At 47.4% G+C, this 17,356-nt stretch overlaps 3 protein-coding genes across 6 annotated transcripts in view; 1 reads left to right on the forward strand and 2 right to left on the reverse strand.

The window, feature by feature from the left end:
- The window catches only part of MGAT5B (alpha-1,6-mannosylglycoprotein 6-beta-N-acetylglucosaminyltransferase B), a 280,817-nt gene that overhangs the window by 172,170 nt on the left and 91,291 nt on the right, over nt 1–17,356 (reverse strand). The window lies entirely within an intron of this gene.
- LOC143832774 (uncharacterized) lies at nt 3,138–4,854 on the forward strand. The gene is made up of 4 exons (XM_077327663.1): nt 3,138–3,998; nt 4,247–4,333; nt 4,453–4,572; nt 4,704–4,854. Exons 1-4 carry the CDS (start codon nt 3,656–3,658, stop codon nt 4,817–4,819), a joined length of 666 nt encoding a protein of 221 aa, XP_077183778.1. The 5' UTR covers nt 3,138–3,655; the 3' UTR covers nt 4,820–4,854.
- Nucleotides 4,845–9,098, reverse strand: LOC143832773 (uncharacterized). The gene is made up of 4 exons (XM_077327662.1): nt 6,885–9,098; nt 6,332–6,415; nt 6,070–6,153; nt 4,845–5,790 (listed from the first exon to the last, which is right to left on the reverse strand). Exons 1-4 carry the CDS (start codon nt 7,504–7,506, stop codon nt 5,291–5,293), a joined length of 1,290 nt encoding a protein of 429 aa, XP_077183777.1. The 5' UTR covers nt 7,507–9,098; the 3' UTR covers nt 4,845–5,290.

Consider the following 17,356-nt stretch of genomic DNA (forward strand, 5'->3'; position numbering starts at 1 on the left):
CCACAGGAAAATGCCTATGGGGCAGAGCAGGAATCCCCCAACACTATCTTCTGAAACCACCTCCCAGATTGGACTTGAACCTTGTCCTTAGTCCCAGCACTGAGAGGTGGCTTAGTAGGATACTATGGTTAAATGTATCAAAGGCCACTGAGCAGAACTAGAAGGGTTACATTCCCCCAGCTAGTGCTCAACAGAAGTTGTCAACCAAGATGACCAAAGCAGTCTGTATTCCTGTAAGCCAAATTGAAATGGGCCAGAAAATCAGTCTTTGGAACTGAGAAGTGACTATCTAATCTAACATTTATTCTTGTTTTTGGATTCTGAATGGGCAAATATGGCTACATAACTTTTTCTATTACAAAGTTATATAATTTCAGCCAAGAAAGGGAGGAAATTATCAACAGCCTGAAAGCAGACTTGGGTAAAGACTGAGTTCTCAAAGCAGAATAATACCACCTAATTTGACTTCAATTGACTCTATTACCTCACACAACTTTTCCCCGCCATACAAGTCAACACAGTGATTTACGTTACTTACTAGCGGACACCAGCCAGTGTTACTGGGTTTCAGATAGCTAAAAGAATGAATCCAATAAAATAGAGAGATAAAGTGACTGTGTTGGTAGGAATGAAAAAGTCTTTGAAGAAACATGCAAATACTCTGATGACTGACAAATTTGACAAGCCCCATCGATTCCAGCCACAATTTGAATTATTCATTCACTTCTTACAGTTGAAGTGTTTTACATGCCTTACTAAATTTATACTTGCAATGTTACTCAGAGGTGAGCCATTATTAGTTCCACATTGTAGATGGCAAACTGAGAAATGCTAACTGGCATCCAGGACAGGTTTTGAGCCCTCATGTCCAAGGACCAAAGACAACTGTGCATCCCATTGACCTTTTGCTTAAACTTCTTGACCTAACAATAACCTTAAATGAGATGGAGAGGGAGTTCAGGGAAGTCTAAGCATGACCCAGAGCCTAACTGTGGATGTCAGCCTTCAGGATGGTGACTGTCGGACTACATCAGACACCTGATCTGCCCCTGGAGAAGGAGTGTTCTATCTATAGGACTTCTCGTCCTATGCTAGCCTTGAAAAATACCCATATACATAGCAGGAGGATAAGGAAGCCAATTTTGGCACAATGTTTTGTTACCAATGTCAGTCATTTAAAATGCATCCAACTGTGCAGGTGCAAAGACAGGATGAACCACAAGCAATTCCATAGATAAGTAGGTTGTTTTGCTATATGCCTCTCTTATATTAATTGATAAGATTAAAAGACAGTGCTGTCCTACATCTGTATTTTCACCAGTCCCCTGTCCTCAGGTTCCTTAAAATAACATTATACCAAAAGGAAAAATACACAGGGCCATTTCGCACAGAGCTCAAAGTTGCTATTTGGTTGCCGTTTGTGAAAGCGCTACTTCAAGTAGCGAAATGTAACTAGCCGTGCCCGTAACGCACAGCTGCGGTTTTTGCGGAATTTGGCACTTTCACTTCTCGCCACTTTCGTAACCCACAGGCTTCCGGTTCTCCGTCTTATCGCTACAAAGGAGGTCCCTTTTTAGCGCTTCTGGCCTCCCGTGCCCGTCAATCAAACTGCAGGCACACCTTTGACCTCGACCCTGAAGCCGAACTTGTCGGGGTTCCCTTTTTTTTTAAAAAACCCAGGAAACCCCGTAGCAACGCGTTATCGTCCAATCATTGGCGCCCTTGGAACGTGTTTTCTATTGTTTTCTAGGAACCAGATGCATTGACATGTTTGATTGGTTAATCCCCGCCCACAGTACACGCCCACAGGTTACCTGCTTATATGCACCTGGGCAGACACGCGGTCGGCCTCACTCTTTTGTTTGCGTAGCCTACTGCCCGCAGCACAGGTCAACGTTGCAATGGAGAGGCTTATTTTTCAATTGCTGGCTTACATGCTCGCGGTGGTCCAGCGCATGAATATCGCCTTGTCGCGTCGGACGTCTGCTATCGCGGAGTACCGAGAACGGGTGGCCGGAACGCTGACCAGCAGCAGAAGACGTTCTGTAAGGGTAACCATGGCGGCCAAGAAACGCTGGCAAGCTCTGGCAGAGGTCCGGTTCCCCAGACAGTTCTGGGTGGACGAACGATCCTCTGACTGGTGGGAGAATTTTGTGTGGACTCGCTGGGATGATGACCACTGGATTGCCAACTTCAGGATGTCGAGGGGGACATTTTTTGAACTCGTGGAGGCTCTACGTGGACGCATGGAGAGGCAAGTCACTGGCATGCGGCGCCCCGTTCCAGTTGAAAAAAGGGTGGCTGCCGCATTGTGGTACTTGGCCACCCCTCAGTACTTCCGGACAGTAGCCCAGCAATTCGGACTCGGAGTCACTACGGTTGGCGATATCCTTAAGGAGTTCTGCCTCGCCATGGAGGCGGAATTGTTCAGCAAAGTCGTGTGCCTCGGAGACCGGCTTGGAGCGGTGAGTGTCATTCTATCCCCTTTGCCCTTTAAATTTTTTTTCTTGTTTGACAGGTCAGCAACGAAGACGCGATACACCCCACGCTGACATGCCATGGCTTATATTCTTTTCTTTCCCTTATTCCAGAGTATGGACGGGTTTGCCAGGCTTGGATTCCCGCATTGTTTTGCGGCCGTCGATGGAAGCCACATCCCTATCCGTGCCCCCGGGGGAAGCATAAAAGAGTACGGGAACAGGAAGGACTTTTGCTCTGTTCTCCTGCAAGGAACAGTGGACTTCTCCGGCCGGTTTATCGATGCCGAGGTGGGGTGGAGTGGCAGGAGGCATGATGCCCTTGTTTTCAGGGAATCCAACCTCAGGAAAGCCATGGACGAAGGGGTCTTTGTTCCAGGAAACCCCACCGCCACCATTGAGGGCGTGCGTGTGCCGGCGTTGGTCCTCGGGGACGGAGCCTACCCATTACGACGCTGGCTCATGACTCCCTACAAGCGGCCAAGGACGGACGTGCAGAGCCACTACAACCTCAGTCACTCCCGGGCAAGGAATGTAGTGGAGCGTGCCTTTGGACGTTTGAAGTCACGGTTCCGTTGTTTAATGTCACGACTCCATGTACATATTGACAATGTGACTCCGCTGATAATCGCATGTGTGATTTTGCACAACATATGCGAGGACAAGGGACATAACATCCCCTTCCCTGAGGACGAACCTGAACCTGTAGTCCTTCAGGATACACAGGACATCCCTGAAGCAAGGAGAAAAAGGATATATGCTGAGGGGTGCAAGGTTCGGGACGCCATAGCCACCCACATCTACAGAAACAGGAGGCGTGTTTGATTGTTTTTCCTACTCTGTTGTTGAATAAAGTTTTGTGTTCTTTGTTTAACCTTGTCTTGTGCGGTTTGTGTACTTTGCCAGCAAAAAAACGGGGATTCTCTGGTCCAAAAGCACTTTGACAGCCCTAAATGCTAACTCCCCACTGAAATTGACAAACACAATACGGAAGCGCTGAATGGGGAAAGTTCGGGGAGGCGGGTAGCCAGGAAGTATTGGCGACCCCTGTCAAACCGGAGGATCAATCCACTCATGTTCCAAGGAATAATTTTATTGGTGGGCAGCTTTGATACATTTAAAAAACGGGGTGGTCGATCGGAGCAACGCACGTTCGTTCCCTAACCGTCATTCCGAAGATGCCGAAGCCACGGAAGGGCTCCTTCTGGCAGCGCGCCGAGGCTGAGGCACTTCTGGAGCTTGTGCTACAATCAAAAAGTGTTGGCCGCCTAATGGCCAGCACCCATTGCCACACCAAGGGTGCCTACCTGGTGTTGGCTTCAAAGCTGAGGGAGAGGGGCTACGTCCGGACCTGGGAGCAGGTCCGGACAAAATTCAAGCGCCTTAAGCTGGACTTCCTAAACAGTCTGGAACAGTGGGGGGGGATCCCGCAGCCAAGTGGGAGGACGGTCTTCCACGACCAGATGGTTAAAATATGGGAGAAGGCTGGGAAGCCCCCCCTGGACATGAGGAGGCATATGGGTGAGTGCTGCCCTCGTTGTGTTTTGCCCTTAAACATGCATGGAATGACTAGCTGCCTCTTTCCCCTACTGTCCCCAATGAAATTCGAGAAAGTATTTAGATGCTGTCAACCCCCTCAGACTTAGCCAGCCAGTACTGTAGAACCACTTTGGTTATGCGCTTAGACTCTAACTGTGGTGTGTCCACCAGCTGTGTTTCATCTCTGTTTTGTGTGCTTTTAATTATGATTTGTCTTTTTCTTTGCCCAGCCACACAATCACCATCCAAGCTGGCAACAGCACCTGAGCGTGAGGAGGGGGAGGAAGAGGGACCTTCCACCTCGGGACAGGCTGCAGGTGAGAGTTTTATGTCTGTTAGGGAGACCCATGTGTGTGTACCCACACGGAGCCATATGGGAGCCTGATGTGATGCTTCCTTTTGGACTGTGATCAAATTCTTTGTTTGATTTCTATAGCTGAAACTGTGGAGGCAAGGCTGCGTGCCATGGAGGCCAGAGTTACTTCCCTGGAGGCTCAAGTGGCAGAGCTGAAAGGGGAGATTGAGCAGCACAGGCAACAGAGGGAGGCGGAAGAACGTAGGTTATGTTCCCCACTGCCCAACTCATCTCACACTGTGGCTAAGGCCACTTAAAAGTGTATGCATGTAAACTAAAGAAATTTGAAAATATGTGTGGTACTAATGTGTACTTTTTCTCCCTCCCCACAGTTAAGAAGAAGGAGGACGAAGAGCTCTTCCGGCGCAAAGTTAGGGGGACCGTGGGACGGCTGTGCAGGAGAGTTAGGGCGATGGAAGGGGCTGGGGAGGGGAGCGGTGGGAACTGAGTTTTGTTTCCTGTTTGTGTTTTGGGGTAGGGGTTGGGGGGGGGGCTCCAAGTTTCATTCCCTAATGTTTTTCCCCTGTTAAATGTATACCTTTGTTAAAAAAAATAGGTTTTCCAGGGGGGTGGGGGGTGGTGGTGCTGGTGGGGCTCCAAGTTTCATTCCCTAATGTTTTTCCCCTGTTAAAATGTTGTTTAAAATAAAATGTTATTGCAAATTTTATAACAAGACTCCAGTGTGACTTCTTAAACTCGCACATATTTAACCCCACACCACACTCCTAAAACTCCTTGAACTAACACCCCTCCAACCTCCAACCCACACAGCAGTACCACAATATACACAATCACTAGAGAGGCCGCTTTCAGCCTTGCAGATTCTACAGTAGGGTACACAGAGACAGAGTCAAAAATATAAACTTTATTCAACAAACAACAAAACACAGATAACATGAAATAGAAAAAGTGGGCAAAACTAGGAGGGGGAGTACTTGTCTGCTGGTTTAATTTTTCTCTTTCCGAGAATAGTCCTCCTTCTTGTTTGGGTGGAGGCATTCTGAGAGGGAGTTGGTGGGGTGGGTGCTGGAAGTGGTGGTGTTGGTGTGGGTGGTGGTGGGGGGGCGATTTGTGGAGGGTAGGCCCTTTCCATGACCGCTACAGCCCTCTCCATGAGTCTCCTTATCAGTCGCACCTCCTCCACGCCTTCGCGTAGGATTTGGTTTGTCTCTCTAAGGACTGCCCTCAATTTTCTCCCCTCCTGGGCAATGAGTGTGAGCATGGCTTGGTCAGCGGCCGCGGCACGCCGTGACTCCTCATAGCAGTGCTCAAGGAGCCTCTCTCCCACGCTTGTCAAGACGGAGACGCGCCTCAGCCTGCCGCGTTCCCTCGTAAGCCTCTCCTCTGCTGGGAGCGCACCTCTAGGTGGTGGGCTGCCTGGAGGCAGGGGTGGTTCCTCCTCCTCATCTGAAAGAACCTCTGTTGGCAAAAAATGAGAAACAAAACTGTTAGTAACATCAAAAAAGTCAAAACACACCATGGTGGACATGGTGTTCTTTTTTGTCCCCGTGTTTTCCTGCCAAGAATTTAAACAATCCCCGGCGAGCACATGGCTATTGTTTGTTTGCCCATGTTGTGCTTTTACTTTTGCCTACTTTCACAGCAGGACTCTCAACAATTAAAAGGGAGCACATGGTTAGTGCCTAGCGACATTGTCCTGCAGCTATGGCTCGAAAGGAACAGGTCATGCACGCTCACCATCTTGAATCTGTATCCGCCTGCGCCGGGCAGGAGGTCCAAGCACCCCAGGCTGTTCCTCCTCCTGTGTTCCGGGTATGAAATCTGCAAAAAAAGGAAAAAAAACAGATCTAGGACCAAAGGGTGGCAAAGCCAGCTTCAAAGCCTACACCAGCAACGCAGAGGGACTCTCTTCTTTCTCTTAGCAGTGCTGCTGCCCTGCACAAACAGAAAAGCACAAAGCAGTTAAAACAGCCCCCCCCCTATTTTTACTAATACTTACCAATGTTAGTTGATGCCCCCGAATCACTATCCACGTCAGGTGCTGCTGGAGACTCTAGGGGCCCCGTCCCTGGCAACTGTGTCTCTGTGGACAAGAGCAGAAAATAGTGAAAAATGAGCAAGCATACACCATGAACCACAAAGCAAGCTCCCAAAGTAGTGAGCCAAAGTACTGCAGAAGGCCTATGGGCGAGGCATGCAGCAAATATTTTGGGGCTGTGGGTTAAACATGACCGTTTAAAATACTAACCACATCAAGCACTCCACAGCCAACCATCTTATTAAATCTTTTAAAAATTAAAATTAAATTATAACATTAAAACCGTTTCAAATAGTAACCACAGCAAGCACTCCACAGCCTACCTTCTTTTAAAATCTTTTAAAAATTAAATTATAAAATTATAAAATTAAAACCGTTTCAAATAGTAACCACAGCAAGCACTCCACAGCCTACCATCTTATGCGTTGCAACGAACACACGAGAAAACGATGCCCAAACGTCAGAACACACATTTGCTCAAAAGGAAATATAAAATAAAAAGAAAATCACTTACCGGAGGCAAGGGGCGTTTGCTCAGGAGCCTCCTCTGGCTCCCCAGGAGCGATGGCGATCAGGTCCAGCGTTACCGATTCCGCGGCTCGTTGCTGGACGGGGGGTGGAGGGCGAAAGCTGGACGAGGTTCCCTCGCCGGGATCCTCCTCAGCGGGTGGTTCCTCGACCGGGGCAGCCGGCTTCCGAACCACCTTAAGGCTCCGGCCGACGCGCTTCGGCCTGCCGGATCCTTCCCCGTCCCCGTACAGCTGGCGCTGCTCCTCGAAGTAGGGGCAGGTAACCTTTTCGTTGCCGGAACCCTTATTATGGTTCACGGCACGCATGTACTCTGCCCTCATTGTCTTGGTCTTCGACCGGCATTCAAGGCCGGTCCTGTTGTGGCCCAGGGCGCGCATCTTAATAGCCACTTGTTCAAAAACCTCCCTATTCCTGTGGGAGGACTGGAACGCGTCCTGGATTTTCTCCTCCGAGAAAATCCCGATCAGGTCCCTGATCTCCGCGTCCCTCCAAGTTGGGCCACGGCCGGTTGCAGGGACGGACGAGGCTTGAGAAGACGATTCCATGTTGCTTTCGCTAGTAGCTGAGCAAAATGGTGGTGGGAGGTGCAGGGTGCAACGGATCATATACCTTCCCGCACACAAAGACAAAGGGACTAGCCGGCTCCTGATTGGTGGAGGGCAGCAGGGGACACGCACATTGGCCACATCAGGTCACATGTCACGTTCAAAACTCCTCGCGCGGGAACAGGATCTGCTCCTAATGGCCAGATTGGCGCCCTTGTTGTTTGACTTAACGCATGCGCGTATTCGTTTACACGCGAGAAGAGCAGTTTGAACATGCAGCGGGAGCCATTTTAGGAAAATGTCCGCCATTACACAAACGCATGCCGGTGTTCAACCGAGAGCAAGTGCGGCAGTACTCGGCAGTTCCCCAATAATATTCACCAGCCACAGCATAAATCAACCAAACATGACATGTTACTGGCGTACGTTCGTTGGCACGCTCAGAGGAATGTTTTTTAAAATGAACGGGGGACGGCGACTCCGCTTGCCGGAGGTCTAGCCGCCAATGGAAGGGGTTGTCCGCACCCAAGCACAAGCACGCACCGGGAACCACACAAAGACCCACTACACATAAGCCGCCCCTCATGATATCACCACGAATCATGTCTATTGAACCCCTCTAAGCTAAGCAGGAGACTGCGAGCGGCGAACGTTCGTTGGCACGCTCAGAGGAAAATTTTTTAAAATGCTCCCTGTACGTTGACTCCGCTAGGACTGGCCGATGGTAGACGGGGTTTTAAGCTTTGGGCAAATTTTGGGAACGTGACGGTGTGTGCCACTGTGCTTGTGAAAAACTCTTGTGGTGTCCGGGCAGAATTTCCGAAAGTGATCGTGCTTGAAAGCCAGTCGCTGTCCCGTTGCCTCGTAGATCCCCGCTCGCTCGGAGAAAAAAAAAATGGCGAACAGTTCGCCGGAAGTTTGGAGGACAGGCTCGGGAGGAGGGACTTTGAAGAACCCGCAACAATGGTAACGCACAGGTCTTTAGCGCTAGTGTTGCAGATTGGTTGCAGGAGTGTATCGCTATCCGGAGGGTGAATCCAGTTTTCTGGATTCCCCTAGAAGCGCTACAACGAAGCGCTTTTGGCGGTTCGGTTTCAGGATTGTTGCAGATTGTTTACGACGTCGTGCGTTATGGCAAATTAGTAGCGTTTTCAATCAGCTACCATTGTGCTATTTTTAAGCCGTGGGAAATGCCCCACAGTGTTCTTTGGCTCATTTTTTCCTTTCTTTCATAGATCTTTTTCCATGCTAGAGAATGAGGGCACCAGAGGGAGACCATATTATCACCTGCTGTTTCCAACAGACACATTCAGAAGCTTTTTTTCCCCCTTTGCAAGAATTCTGCATCTCTCTTGTTCTAGTGGCTTGTGTATGATAAGAAGAAATATGTGACAACTCTTGGCAACAGTTCTTATTGTATCTATTTAAAAATGTGATTCTTCTGCTTTTTAAAGAATATGCTGATGTAAATCTTTTGTAATGCAGGAGCCAGGATTAATTTGTCCAAAACCCGAAATCTATTTTTGGACACCTGCAGAATTGTTGCTCAGATAAGAAGAAAAAGAAGAAGCAGAAGGAGGAGGAGGAGGGTTGGTTCTTATATGCCGCTTTTCTCTACCAGAAGGAGTCTCAAAGCAGCTTACAATCGCCTTCCCTTCCTCTCCCGACAACAGACACCCTGGGTGGTGGGTGAGGCTGAGAGAGCCCTGATAATACTGCTCGGTCGAAGCAGCTTTATCAATGCTGTGGCAAGTCCAAGATCACCCAGCTGGCTGCATGCGGTTGAGTGCGGAATCAGACTTGGCTTGCCAGATTAGAAGTCCATGATCCTAACCACTATACCAAAGAGCGATTCAAGCTTAGATGGGGACTGTGATATAGTTTCAAAAATGACCTGGGATAGACAAAACTTTGCTATTAGTTGCCAATTTCAGAAGAAAGTAAAAAACAAAAGCAAGATTAGACAATATATTAAATGAAAACTGGGTTGCAAGGAATCATCTTTAAAATAGTGTTAGTTACAAAGGTCAGGAATCATCTTTAAAATAGTGTCTGATTGTCTCCTGGGCACAGTGTGTGTGTGTGTGTGGGGGGGGGGGTCCTTATTATCTCCTTTTTTTTCCTGCTTTGAAGAGCAGGAGGTTTGTCTCACTGCCAGCTCCATGTACCTACCGGTGAATCTTGTTAAATGCAAGTTGGGTCACTCAGACCCTATATTCATTTATTCAAAGCTTTTGTAGGCTAGAGCCAATGTATACAGGAAGAAAAACCTCACTGAGCAGAAATATATGCTTAGGTAAAGGAGGAGAGGGAGGAAGAGATAATTTGATGATATTTCTATGTAAAATTTAGCAGTATATAAGCACAATGACCAACCTCAACAGATGAAATTGGGGACAACATGACCTCTGTGCATAGCGTACCTACTGGCTAGTAACTACTGGCTAAGGAATGTGTTAGATCTATTTAAGCCCTAGTTGGTACAATGAAACCTACTGATATATTCAGCTGTGTCTCATTGAAGTATCTTTTTATAGTTCCTTTGCTGAAGAATTATGATTCCCATGATCAGATGAGCATCCTGATAGCTCCAAATGTTCTTCCAGAGTTTTTAATTGTGCCATTTTTGATGTTAAATGTGCATTTATTGTGTGCATCAAGACTGGAACATTTGCCCCATGTTGATAGCTAACAGACACGGTTGGAGAAAGACCAGCTAAATAGTCCCTGTTTGAGATTTGGGTCTACATTTATATTGGAACAGTTTCAGCTGGGAACTATACGTGATAACAAACAACATTCTGTCACATGCAGAGTTTACACCTTTTTAAGGCTGCAATTCTGCATGGCACTGACACTCTTGGGGGTCTGTCTTTAGGCATCAGTCTGGCCATGTAAAGCTGTATTTTCACATAATTGGCTGGATATTTCAGATTTAAGAATGCCTGATGTATAGCTATTGTCAAAATAGCAGAGTAGATATCTCTGAATAACAGGACTTGATGGTTGATAATGGATCAAGCAGTGTGCTGTGGATGATAACTGGAAGTGTGATATTTGGTATCCGTTGGGGATGCTAAGAAAGTTGCCATGAACACGTTGAGTGGTTGAACTTACGCTGTTCCAAAGTGTCAGTCATTCAAACCAATCAGCAACAAACCAATCAGTAGGGGCTACTTCAACCAACACGGAAGGTTAGAATTTTATTAAAACACAGCATGTATTTGTAACTGATCAATATGGATCAATATGGATCACTCAGACCTCTGTCCTTCTCAGGCTCAATCCCCAAAGCTCCAGGAGTTCTCAACCCTATCCGCCGTCCGTACACCAGTGGCCGGGGGGGACCTGGCAACCCTACTATAAACAGGTCGATACATTTTCCATGGAAAAATCAGCAAACCTGCCAAGTACTGAAGACTGCAGTCCTAGCTGGGGAAGCCCGGACCCACCCATGCAGCAGCTGGCCATGGACGAGCAATCAGGGAGAGGCCACAGCTGAGTGGGAGACAGGAGGGTGCTCTACCATCTTGAAAGAAGTAGGAGGAGTTGGTTAAGCAAGAGAGATGAGTAAAAGATGGAGGTCTAGAACAAGAAGTGGGTTGGAGGCAGAGGAGGCAACAGTGGGCTGACAACTAACAGAGAGTGAGAGAGAGACTAGGAGAACTACAGCAATGATGAAGCCAGCAAAATAGGAGGAGGACGCTGGAGGAGAAGGCAAGTAAGGCGGAAGGAGAGAGTGTGTTGCCAATTAGCTGGAGCTAGACACAAGCCAAAATGGGGGATTCAGGTGGAAGGAGTCTGGCATGGCCACTGGAGTTCCCAGAGACCCCCAGTAGCCCCACACAAATAAAATGAATTGACCTATTATATCACTGATTACTAGTGCAGCACCTGTAGGCACCATGGCACCCCCCCAAAGGGTTTCTCTGTGCCTGGTTGCATTTTCAGCAAAGCAATACCAAGTTCTGACTTTCCTCTACCTCCCTAGATTCATCACACTTGTAAAAAAAAACCACATGATGGGAAAAGTAAACACTGATAAATGGGGAAGGTGGCAGAAAGTACAGATTGGGAGAAATGACCTTATTGTAGGCAGTGAAGAAGTGACCTTTGAGAGGCAGAAAAGTGTGTGTGTGAGGTGGGGGTGGGGATCCAAGGGAAATATGTATGCTTTTAAATTATCTTTGCCTTGGGAGTGAAGCAAGGGGGAAAGCTGCCACAAAACCAATCTCAGAAAATAACAGGAAACAGCAACTGGAAATCCAACTAAGTGCTGAAAAGAAGGGAAATCAATGCAGAAGGAAAAAGAAAATCTGACAGACATGCATAGTGAAAGCAAGGTGAAATGCAGAAGGAAAAAGAAACCCCAATTGACATGCATGGTGAAAACGCCAGAAAACACTCATGCATAAAAGACCACTGTTGTATTGAGGTTTGAAATAATGCTTTCATATATTTAAGGTGCCACACAACACATTAAGCAGTTATTTGTTTAGCCTGTGGTGACCCTCCACACCATCTTTAAACCACTCAAGGAGCGATATACATATTTAGGGCCGTTCTGCATTCGTCCAAAATAGCACAATGGTTACTAACTGAAATCGCTACAGTTTTGCCGTTATGCACAACATCGTTGACAATCTGCAACACTCCTGAAACCGATCCGCAAAAAGCGCTTCGTTGTAGCGCTTTCAGGGAAATCCCAAAAAGTGGATTCACCCTCCGGAAAGCGCTATACTCCTGCAACCAATCTGCAACACTAGCTGGAAAGTTCTGTGCATTACCATTGTTGCGGTTTCTGCAAAGTCCCTCCCCCTGGCTCTCTTCTCTGATCTTCCGGCGAAGCGATCGCCATTTTTTTTCTCTGAGCGAGCGGAGATCAACGCACCAACAAGCCTTCGTTTACCCAGTGAGGCTTCCCCGGCTGCAGTCCCTCTGTTTAAAGTCACCAAGCACAAGCAACACAGAGGCCCGTTTGCTGGTTTATTTTCCCTTTATTTTTCACACTGTTTTTGGCCGAAAATCGCGCCTGTGAGGGGGGGGATTTTTTTTTTCACTCGGGGGGAGCGTGGCAACGATGAAACGGCAGCTCAAACACCACCTGCTGGCTGGATGGGTCTCTCCGTTGCAATGAATCAACGCAGATTCGTTGTAACGTGTGTGTGTGTGTGTGTGTTTGTGTGTGTGTGTGTGTGTGTGTGTGTTTTAAACCTTCCTTAAAGGGAAAGGGGCTGTTTGGGAGCATGATAACGGCCGCCCATTGGCAGCTTGACGGCCAGGGGCGGGACACAGCTCAGCAATAGCGCTTCCTGGCTAGCGATTTTTGCCGAGACCGGAACCCTGTCGGAAACGATAGAAACGCAACTGGATTCCACTACAAAGGCAGGTATGCATAACGACGAATTCCACTATTTAAAATGGCGATTTTTCGTTCCGCAAACAATTTACAACATGGATCCCGGTGCAGAATAGCCCTTAGTTAAGGGCAATGTGGGCAGGGCAGGTCCAGGTGAGGGCCCAATTGGAAGGCGTGAAGCAATTGGGCCCTCACCAGGAAAGACAATAGTTCTAACCAGTCAGGTGGCACAAAGCCAGTCGGAAGGCCCAGTCATTGGGCCAAAGTTCTGACAGGGCCTGCCCACTCAGGGGCAATCTGGAAACATCACTGTCAGTCTGCTCCTGACCGCAGGGAGAAGAGGTCAGTAGGGCTGCCAAGGGGATGATAACAGAGGCTTGGACAGGCTGCGCCAGCCCTTTTTGCTCCAAGGCTGTCCTAACTGTCATGTCCAATTGTAAATTGCCTCAGAACACTGACAGGGCTAGCAGGAAGCTGGTGAGTGCACTTCCTCCCCCTTCCTTCAGGCCTGCTGCGAGGGAGCCTTAGCCCCTGACTGAGGGGAGGGAGGTGTTTCCGAGAGAAACCCAGGGGAGTCTGAGGGCATGGGTGTGGGCATTCCTTTTGAGGGGGGGCTTTCCCCTTCTGCCAAACAGTTGGCTGACAGGGAGGCCACAGAAAAGCCCCTTTCTCACTTAAAATACTGCTGTGACTGGCCATGCTGCTGGAGGGAAGAAACAACCAAGCAACTCTCTGCAGATTTGAGACCTACCACATAGGGTTGTTGTGCAGGTGAAACTGGAAGCTGTTGCAGAGGTTCTTTTGCCTCCTGTTTTATCTGCACAACAATCCTGTGCAGTAGGCCTCAAGTGTTTCAACTCCACAACAACCTGCGTGGGAGACCTTAAATGTTTCTTATCCTCAACCGTGTCCAAACTCCATAGGAGCCCTTTCTGCCAGGGCAGCTGATCTTTATACACTGCAGATGAGCTGTAATTCCAAGAGCTCTCCAGGCCCCACCTGGAGGTTGGCTACTCCTGGGTTGGAGATATTCCTGGAGGTTTGCAGGAGGCCTTAAAATCGTACAATGTCTCAGAATCCAGCCTCCATAATAGCCATTTTTGCCTCCAGAGCTGATCATTATAATCTAGATATGAGCAGCAATCTAGAGAGGATGGTAGAGGCTCACATACTGTGGTTGGGGTGAAGTGGTTGTGGGTGTGTCCCTCCTGGGGTGGGCTTTGGTCAGCCCTTACTAGCAACTGTTTGTATTTTGGGGTGCAGAGAGACAGACAGACAGACCAATATCAAAGTTCAGGAAGATCTAAATAAAGAATATTTACAGCCTGAAACTGTAAATAGTGAACAAGTAAATGGCTGGAGTGACATGGGAACTAAAGTTACTTTTTTCAAGCTTGGCCTGGTAAATAAAAACTCCTAGGAACTCAAAGACATGTGACCCAGAATTTCAAGTGTAGTTAGCTTTACAGGAAAGTAGATAGTGAAACTTTGGGGAAAACTAGGGGGCTTTTTGCACACCTTCAAAATAGCACAATGGTTGCCAATTGAAAACGCTACTGATTTGCTGTTTTGCACAACGTCGTCGACAATCTGCCACACACCTGAAACCAATCTGCAAAAAGCGCTTCCTTGTAGCGCTTTCAGGGAAATCCCCAAAAGTGGATTCACCCTCCGGAAAGCGATACACTCCTGCATACAGTCAGAGTAGTTCAGCGGTGGAATAGGCTGCCTAAGGAGGTGGTGAGCTCTCCCTCACTGGCAGTCTTCAAGCAAAGGCTGGATACACACTTTTCTTGGATGCTTTAGGATGCTTTGGGCTGATCCTGCGTTGAGCAGGGGGTTGGACTAGATGGCCTGTGTGACCCCTTCCAACTCTTATGATTCTATGATTCTAGATGGCCTCTCCCCCCAGGACCTGGAAAGGCTGGAAGCTCCCAGGCAGGGAACTCAATGGCAGGGGCAGCTCTCACGCAGCACGGATGTGCAGCCTCTGAGGTGTGTTTTTAATCCCATGTTTAATAGAAGCAACACTAAAACTTTATTACAGATAATGTAAATATTCATAACTTGAGAGAGATCAGTCACTCTCTTCTTCATCTTCATCTTCATCTTCTTCACCTTCACCTTCACCTTCCCCCACTCCATGATAGGTAATAAAGTACATAAGTAAATCCATGCAGGAGGATGAAGCAGAAGAATGCCGAGATGGTATATTGGACTGTATTATTTCAAACTGCAGGGGAAGATTCAGGAGCACCATGTATTGCAGCTCTTTCCCTTATCCTAAAAAACTCCCTGCATTCAGAAAACCAGACCAACCATAGAACCGTTCTCCTTGTGGGCCAAATTTTCTATTTGCACGGAGATCTCACAGCAAAGAAACCTTCACACCTGGAACCCACCATTTTCAGTTTGAAGTGGCACAGTCCATTCCACTACCTCAGGGTTCTAACTCATTGTCACCTCATTCTTTCATGTCTTTTCCCTCAGATGTCACAAACAAACAAACAAAAAACATTCTTAACGTCTGCCCACAGTCTTCATCCTCAGCTTCAAGGAAATCTGTTCATTGCCCATGGTGATCTGTACATCTGCTCAGAATCACCAAACCACTCTGTGAATTTTAAGAAGTCTTGATAACTGATGGTATTACTTGGGTATTTTTTATATCCTTTGTTCCTGTTCCTCCTACCCGTTGACCATGATCTTTTCATATTCTCATCTTGAAATTGTAAACTTCACAAAATCTGACAAAATCAAGTAACCTGGGTCTATGGAGATTAGGGCACTTGAAAATATTAGTGGAATTATTAATGGTAGATTCTTAAGCAGAGTTACCGAGTAGATCCAACCAGCTTTTCTGTTGGATAAGAGTGGTAATCCCTTTGCCCACCCAAAACACCAGGGTGTAGTCTGCACAGGGCTTTTTGCCCAGTCCGAGTTTGAATGAATCCCTCTCATTTACACTGAATTCGATCTGCATTTTGATTTTGGGCACTTTAAATTTCCCCTCTGCAACAAGCATGATTAATTCGTGGTGACCCTACCTTTCCCCCAAATTATCCTGGATATAAGCCTCAATATTTGAAAAACTGGCATCAGGATGAGTGCAGTTCTCTGCTCTTTGCGAAATAATTCTGCCTCATGCCTCCAATGCTGTAGCAAAAAAGTCTTCCCTGATTGGCCAGGGCGTCAATTCAAAGTCTTCCTGGTTCCCGGTTGCAAGGGTTCCCTTAAAGTGACTGCACTCCAAAAGCCCTAACTTCTCTCAGCAGAGATTAGCCTTTTGGTTTTTCCCCCCTCCTTTGCTGTCTCCAATCCTCCTCCATTCAAGAAAAGGAGGCTCAGGAGCATTCTTATTAGATAACAGCCCACAGGGAAGGGCAATATAAACAGTTTAATGTTAATAAACAAATCTATAAATAATGAATGACTGCTCTTTCTACAGATGGAGACATGACTGCAGATTTTCGGTCAAACCCAATCAAAACACTTTATGTCAGAGGTGTGTTTTTAATCCCACGTTTAATAGAAGCTCCAACTGGTCAGATCCACTTCCTCAAAGGATTCTTCATCATGCAGTTTGTCCAGAACAAGATTCTCTAGTCCATCCAGATTGTAATACACATCTTTGAGCCAAAGAGGCTTATCCCTCAATGGAGACGGTGTTCTGGGAAACTCTTCATCTGGCAGGGGTTTCTTTTCTTTGCCCAGAAAGCTCTTATCCTTGGCTGCAGAACGCTGACACCAGACTGCAATAAGGCAGATAAAAGCAACGATAATTAGAATGATGGTGGTCACTGAAATAGCCAAGAGCAGCTTGTTTCCACATCCGTATGCTGGAATCCCCTCATTTGCTAGCCTGCCTGAAGGCTTCTCCAGTTTTGGTGTGCTTGCTGTGGTCATATCAGCTGTATCCAAGGAGGGCCAAATATTCCGTAGGGAGGAGGTTTCATTGACGTGTTCAATGAAAAGTTTCATGAGAAGGTCTGTTTTAGTGATGAGTGTTGCACAAGCCACCTGGAGCGTAGGTGACGTGCAATCTATTTTCAGGATGCGGATCATGTGAGAGATGAGTTTCCTCACCGGTGTGTTTGGGATGAGGTCAGTCAACTTCTCGTTCAGCTCATTTCAAAGACTTCACTCTCATGCTGAATGTTGTCATCTTGACGTGGCAAGAAGCCTGAAGGGGGAGAAACGGAAGTCCCCTGAGGTGAGGGCTCATTCAAGGAGGGTTCTGAGTCACCTGCCGAGATTTCTCCTTCAACATGTTTAGTTCCCTGTAGGAGCGGTTTCAGCAGCTCTTCTTTAGTCAATATATGTGACCCAAGTACCTTCTTCAGTACTACCACAGAGTTTTCACCATTAGGAAGGTTAGTCAAGTCACTGTCTTCACTGTCCACTTCCATGGAGCCTTTGGGCTCTAGAACATTCGTCTGAGAGTCTGGAATGGAGCATTTCCAAGAGGACGGAAGAGCTGGTTGGCGGGACTGAAGAAACGGAAGAGTGTACTGAACTTCTGGGCCTTCCGCTAGTTTCCTTCCGCTATCT

Source organism: Paroedura picta, chromosome 3 (genome assembly GCF_049243985.1).
Source record: "Paroedura picta isolate Pp20150507F chromosome 3, Ppicta_v3.0, whole genome shotgun sequence".
NCBI lineage: Eukaryota > Metazoa > Chordata > Lepidosauria > Squamata > Gekkonidae > Paroedura > Paroedura picta.

Excerpts from the sequence above, each read along its gene's own strand:
- LOC143832774 (XM_077327663.1), top strand. The coding sequence starts at position 3,656 with ATGCCGAAGCCACGGAAGGGCTCCTTCTGGCAGCGCGCCGAGGCTGAG. Across the intron at positions 4,334-4,452 it reads CACCTCGGGACAGGCTGCAG|CTGAAACTGTGGAGGCAAGG; the intron begins GTGAGAGTTTTA and ends TGATTTCTATAG. Across the intron at positions 4,573-4,703 it reads ACAGAGGGAGGCGGAAGAAC|TTAAGAAGAAGGAGGACGAA; the intron begins GTAGGTTATGTT and ends CCCTCCCCACAG.
- LOC143832773 (XM_077327662.1), bottom strand. The coding sequence starts at position 7,506 with ATGATCCGTTGCACCCTGCACCTCCCACCACCATTTTGCTCAGCTACT. Across the intron at positions 6,154-6,331 it reads GGGGGCATCAACTAACATTG|ATTTCATACCCGGAACACAG; the intron begins GTAAGTATTAGT and ends CTTTTTTTGCAG. Across the intron at positions 5,791-6,069 it reads GCGGATACAGATTCAAGATG|AGGTTCTTTCAGATGAGGAG; the intron begins GTGAGCGTGCAT and ends TTTTGCCAACAG.